Source organism: Setaria viridis, chromosome 1, assembly GCF_005286985.2.
Source record: "Setaria viridis chromosome 1, Setaria_viridis_v4.0, whole genome shotgun sequence".
NCBI lineage: Eukaryota > Viridiplantae > Streptophyta > Magnoliopsida > Poales > Poaceae > Setaria > Setaria viridis.
The window spans coordinates 21,865,056-21,871,633 of NC_048263.2; the positions used below are offsets into that span (position 1 = coordinate 21,865,056).

Below are 6,578 nucleotides of genomic sequence, written 5' to 3' on the forward strand. Positions count from 1 at the left end.
CTCGAGACTGTACAAAACTGGACACTCCAGCCCTCATCCACTCGCCCGTTGTTGTCACCGCGCGCGCGGCCGATGAAAATGACACACCCACCGCTCGCCGCCGGCACCACCTCCTCGCCGTCTCCTCCCACCGCTGCCGTCTGCGCGCACCCCTTCCCTCGGGCGAGCCACAAGCCTCAACGTGCCACCATCCGCAACTCCCCCGCGGCGGCCACCTCCAGCTCCAGGTGGGTCAACCCGCGGGCACCTGCGCCCCCGCCCCGGCGCGGCGCGGGCGGGGGCGGGACCAACCAGCGGCTGCACCACCTCGTCCGCCTCGGGGACCTCGACGCCGCGCTCCTCCTCGTGGAGTCCATGCGGGACCCCGAGCGCCCTGCCGTGGTCCCCTGCACCCTCCTCATCAAGAAGCTCTGCGCCGCGTGCCGCCTCGACGACGCCGAGCGCGTGCTCGAGGCGTCCGAGCGCGCGGGCACCGCCGACGCCGTCGCGCGCAACACCCTCGTCGCGGGGTACTGCCGCGCGGGGGGCCGCCTCGCCGACGCCGAGCGGATGCTGTCCTCCCTCGCGGTGTCGGGCGCCGCCGACGTCGTCACCTACAACACGCTCGTCGCGGGCTACTGCCGCGAGGGCCGCCTAGACGACGCGCGGCGCCTCGTCGCCGGCATGCCGCTCGCCCCCAATTCGTACACCAACAGCACCCTGCTCAAGGGCCTCTGCAGCGCCAAGGAGTGGGATGACGCCGAGGAGCTCGTCGCGGAGATGATACGGAGCGGCTGCCCACCAAATAATCTCACGTTTGGTATGATGATCCATTCCCTATGCCAGAACGGATTGGTCGACCGTGCAATGGGAGTTCTTGATCAGATGTCCAATTGCGGGTGCACACGGGGCGTGATTGTTTATAATGAAATCATCAGTTGCCTTGCGGAGCTGGGGCGCGTGGAGGAGGCTCTTGATTTGTTCAACCGCATGCCGTGCAAGCCTGACATCTTTAGTTACAACACCGCGATAAAGGGTTTATGTAGAGATGAGCGTTGGGAGGATGCTGGAAAGCTTATTGCTGAGATGGTTACAAAGGATTGCCCCCCAGATGAAGTGACATTCAACACAGTGATCAGTTACTTGTGCCACAGAGGGTTGGTTGACTGTGCAATGGAAGTTGTTGAGCAGATGCCCAAGTACGGATGTAAGCCTGATAATTTTACTTACAGTGCCCTCGTTAACGCCTTTTCTGAATATGGGTGGGTAGATGATGCTCTTGAGTTACTAAGGAGCATACCATGGAGACCTAACACTGTTTGCTATCGATCTGTACTGAAGGGACTGTGCAGAGCTGATCGATGGGAGGATGTTGGGAAGCTTGTTGCTGAGATGATTAGAAATAATCTGACCATTGATGAAGTCACATTTGGGTTGATAATTGATTATTTGTGCCAAAAAGGGCTAGTTGGCTATGGCATTGAAGTTATTGAGGAAATGTCAAACTACGGATGCTCACCTGACATTATCATGTATAATTCTCTCATCAATGGGTTTGTTGAATATGGGAGCGTGGATGATGCTCTCAAGCTATTCAAAAACATGTCATGCAAACGAAATATTGTTACATATAATTACATGTTGAAAGGTTTGTGTAGAGCTGAGCAATGGGAAGATGCTGGGAGGCTTATAGCTGAGATGGTTAAGGATGAATGTCTCCCAAATGAAGTAACATTCAGTACCCTAATCAGCTACTTGTGCCAAAAAGGCTTGGTTGAGTGTGCAATTGAAGTTTTTGAGAAAATGCCAAAGTACAATTGTATGCCTAATGTTATCATCTATAGCACCCTTATCAATGGCCTTTCTGAACAAGACCGTGTAGATGATGCCTTGAAGTTACTAAATAACATGCCATGCAAGGCTGACACCATTTGTTATAGTTCTGCATTGAAGGGCTTGTGTAGAGCTGAGCGATGGGAGGATGCTGGAGAACTTATACTTGAGATGATTCGAAAGAACTGCCCCCCAGATGAAGTCACGTTCAGTATACTGATAAATAACTTGTGTCACAAAGGGTTTGTCGAGTATGCTACTGAAATCTCTGAGCTAATGCATAAGTACAAATGCACGCCTAATATTGTTATTTACAGCTCTCTCATCAATGGTCTCTCTGAACAAGACCGTGTGGAAGACGCTCTCGACTTACTAAGAAGCATGCCATGTGAGCCAGACACTATTTGCTACAGCGCTGCACTGAAGGGTTTGTGTAGAGCAAAGCGATGGGATGATGCCAGGGAGCTTATAGCTGAGATGTTTAGAAAGCAATGCCCACCAGATGAAGCAACATTCAGTATGCTCATTGGTTCATTGTGCCAGAATGGGCTGGTTGACTTGGCAACTGAAGTTTTTGAGCAAATGTCAGAGTATGGATGTAGTCCTAATAGCACGATACGCAGTTCCCTTGTTAACAGCTATTCTGAGCAAGGACGAGTGGACGAAGCCCTCAAGCTATCAAGCAGTATGCCTTGACAGCAGCCAGTCTCTGTTGTACTGCTTGAAGAGCTCCGAGTTGTGAGAATGCTAAGGAGCTAAAACGATTAGGCCGAAGATCATACCTGATGATAAGATGAATTGAATTTGGTTCTTTTTGGATTTTATTTGGATCTCAAATATGAGTGTGTTTAAATTTTGTATCTAATTCAAAATTCAAACTAAGTATAAATAAAAACAAAAACCAAATCTAAACTAACCCACCAGGCCGGCCCGCAACCATCCGGCCTGGCCCGCTAACTTCTCTCCCTCACCCGCCTGCGGCTCAGCTACCGAACCGGCCCAGCCAACCCAACCGGGCCTGCTTGCTAGTCCGGCACTATGCCGCCATCTTCTTCCTCGCGTCACGCAAGCAGCGCGTGCATGCCCAACGGGATGCGCTCGTCGGCCACGTCCGTGCCCTTCCGGAGCCTTCCACCGCGAAGAAAAGACCGATCTACCCCCACGCCGGGCCCTAAACCCTAGCGCTGAGCTGCACGATGGCCGCAACGCCATGCCCGGGCGCGCCAGCTGAGGATCGACGGCACACAGCCGTGGCACACCGCTCGAAACCCTAGCCTCGGTCGTGGGCTATAAATAGCCCCGTCCGCCCCCCCCCCCCCCTCGCTCATCCCAAGCCTCGGGGCCTCTCCCCATCACCATCGCCAGAAAGAGGGAAGGGAAGGAAGGCGGAGAGGAGAAGGAGAGAAGGGAGAAGAGGAAGAGAAGAGAAGGGAAGGAGAAGAGAGGAGAAGGGAAGGAGAAGAGAGGAGGAGGAGGAGGCCACGCTGGAGGAGGTACCGCGCCGAGGAGAAGCCGGAGCTGCCCTTACTGCCACCGTCGCCTAGAAGCCGAACCAGAGGAGACCGCCGCCGCCACCGCACCGCAAGTCTACCCCGCGCTAGCATCCATCTTCTCCTTCGCCCCTTGGTGAGCCACACTGCTGCCTCCCCCGCGCTGCCAGACCGGCCGTCGAGTCGCCGCCACTGCCACCTGTCCGGCCTTCGTGCCGCCGTTGTTTGCAGGTGTCGCCGCTGACATGCCATCGCCGCGGCCCTGGAATTCTAGGACACCGCGCGCATAGCCGACCGTGCCGCTACCGGGGTTTACCCCGTGACCACGCACGAGCAACCGCTTGAGCCACAGCCTCGCCGCGCACTGCCGCTGCACGCTAGCCGCGTTGCAAGCGTCGTGGGTGCGGTCGCCGCCACTACGTCGCCGCACGCGCGGCCACACGCGCATGGCGCATGGGATCCGGCCAGCACACCGGATCCCATGCTAACCTGTGCGGCCATGTGGGCGCCACTGCCACGTAGGATAGGGTGGCCACGAAGCTACCACGTGGCACTGATGTGGCATGGGCCAGCCCACTCATGGGGCCCACTGATTGACAATGGGGCCCACCGGCTGACCGGTGGGGCCCAGTTGATCGCTGATCGATCAACGTTGACCGTTGACAAAGTCAACACTAACAGTTGTCCAGTCAACGCTGACGTCAGCTGGCACGTGGTGCACTCCCGTGTTGCCAAGTGGCGCAACCAGGAGCTGACACGTGTCACCTTAATATAATATTTTCTGAAATTAATTAATTAAATAAATAGATCCTTTAACCTTTAAAAATTCATAACTAATTCGTTTGAACTCTGAAAAATATATGAAACCAGTTGCATTAAATTCGTAAAATCGAGTCTGTTTTGTTTGCAGCTAGTTTGATATTATTTGAATCTTCTAAATTCGTCTTTCTTGGAGTTTTTGCCTAGATGTAATGTCGAATAATTTACTTTGCGACGTATCTCATTCTGTTCAAATCAAGCTACTGTTCAAACCAAGCTACGCCCCGGAAGACCCTTGATATAGATCCCATGCATGCTTAGTTGCTAGCGCTTTATTTATGATGCTTGGATGATGATTAAATGCATAGCTACATTTTTAGCCATGCCTTGGTAATTGTTTAACTTGTTATTCCTTGTTACCTACTTGTGGATGGGTATATGCCATGGTTTTGAGTTATGTGACTCCTTGACATGTTTTGGCAGGAGCGAGCCGCAGTTGGTACTAAGGAGTGCCTTGCCAAGAGAGAGCATTCTGAACTCTCTCTACCCCCTGTACCTGTGGTGGGTACCTTGTTTATTAGAGGAGTAGGTGGCGTACTTGTACGTTGTAGGTGCTTTGGCACATACTTGTGGAGTTGAGTGCTCGCTCTCGATCCCCTAAGGACCGAGTCAGTTTACCACCAGTCACATCATCTATTTTCGTACATAACATTCACCTTGTTATGGGCGGGATTTGGTCCGAGACTAGTGGTGGATAGTGCTCAGCCTATAGGCGGATTGGAGGATCAGTGTAAGAAATTCGAGGTGTTAGCCTGCTCTGACCAGACTGCACCCCGCCGTGGGTAGGTTTCATAGCTTCGAGGTCCTCACTGGTGACAACGTGCTCTACAGTTGAGGACGGTTCCAGACTCGAGGAAATAGGAGAGTGCTATCCACCTACTAGGGCTCCGGTTGTTAGGTGGGATTTGGATGGATCGCTACCGTTCAGGCTCCATCCGTACGGGTACAATTGTGCAACCTCTGCTGAGTGTATAAAGCTATAGCTATAGTCTGTATCCACTGGTTATGGACAGTGTTCTTGGCTACCGCTACTTCTGACTAGACTTTGTTTACTCTTCTATCTCCCTTTTTTGTGATAGGCCGGCGTTTACCATTGAGATGTGAGGGGAGGAAGCTCTCACATCGCCTAGTGTGTTGGGTGCTGGATCCTTGGGTGAAAGATCCGGTGATTTGTGCCGACTTCCTTGATGTGAGGTGTTGACCTCGAAGATGGTATTGCTTTGCTACTGCCTTGATTGCTGCTGCTGCTGCATATACCTCCGTAGCCATAAATAGGATTAACCATGCATATAGTATTTTTCCCCGTTTCCTTGGCTTGCTACTTTTGGGAGTTGACATGGCCTACCTGCTTCTCGGGTAGATGGTGGCTTTTCAGGTTTAGAGCCTGATTACGATTTCGACAACGACGAATGGGAAGACTAGGGATGGTTCTTTGCACAAGTCGCCTTTGGAGTTGGTGTTCGCCATAGCTTATGTTTCCACTGCGCAGATGTTTTACCTTTCTTGATTCAGTCACGATGGACTTGTACCGGCATGTTCCGAAGAGATGTATTCGATATTTATGATATTTATGCTCTGTTGCTACTCTATATTTATGTGTTGGTATGGATTTATGCTCTGTTGCTACTCTATATAGCCTTTCTGGGACTATCACGAAGGTGCGTAGGCTTAAATTCTCAGAAATAGGAATTTGGGTCGTTTCACCTTCACTATTTTGCCATAGCTTGTTGAATTCTTTCAATATATATAGGGATGTAAAAGTAACTTATGCTAGAACATGCAACTTGCCACCATTTTGTACCTACTTTATTTTTTCGTTTTGAATAACTTAGTTAACTTTTATATGTGATGTGTGGCGGACTTCAATTTTGTCCCGAAATTCTCAAAGCCTGCAATACAAGTTAAAAGTCCTAACTTGGTATACATGTTGAACCTTGTCTTGTTTGCTCCTTCAAGAGCTGCCACAAGTTGACCATGTTTCTGGTTAATATTTTTGTGCAATCACTGATGTTAGTTGTTTGTGTTTATTGACATAAATTGGAATGGGTGGAATGATTAAAATTGGCATATTTTGACATTGATGGTGTGTATGTTTGGAATTTGGATGTGGAGCGAGATGCAGTTGATTAGGTGGTTGGTGCAAAGCTTTTAATCTGTAATACATATATATATAATTCGATTAAATTAAAGGGATCTCCACCTCAACACTGGTTGTACTTTTTTCCTTCTTCTGATGTAACAGTTTGCTTGTTGATTAATTAGAAACTATGACTTTGATTTGTTTCCGATTGAAGGAATCAAGCATTGCTTACTTTCAGGGTTATCTATCCACAACTTAGATCGAGACTATCACATGGAGATCACTAGTTTCTTTTTAAAATCTGCGAGGACTCCATTGCAGTGGCTTCCATAGTTCCACTCCCTAGCAGCCGAGCCAAACCGCAAAGAAAAATTCGA

The 6,578-nt window shown here is 50.4% G+C and overlaps 1 protein-coding gene across 1 annotated transcript; it reads left to right on the top strand.

Moving 5' to 3' along the window:
• On the top strand, nucleotides 1–2,636 carry LOC117854895 (uncharacterized). Its single transcript, XM_034737162.2, has one exon. It carries the CDS (start codon nucleotides 73–75, stop codon nucleotides 2,506–2,508), a length of 2,436 nt encoding a protein of 811 aa, XP_034593053.2. The 5' UTR covers nucleotides 1–72; the 3' UTR covers nucleotides 2,509–2,636.
• The last annotated feature ends 3,942 nt before the right edge of the window (nucleotides 2,637–6,578 follow it).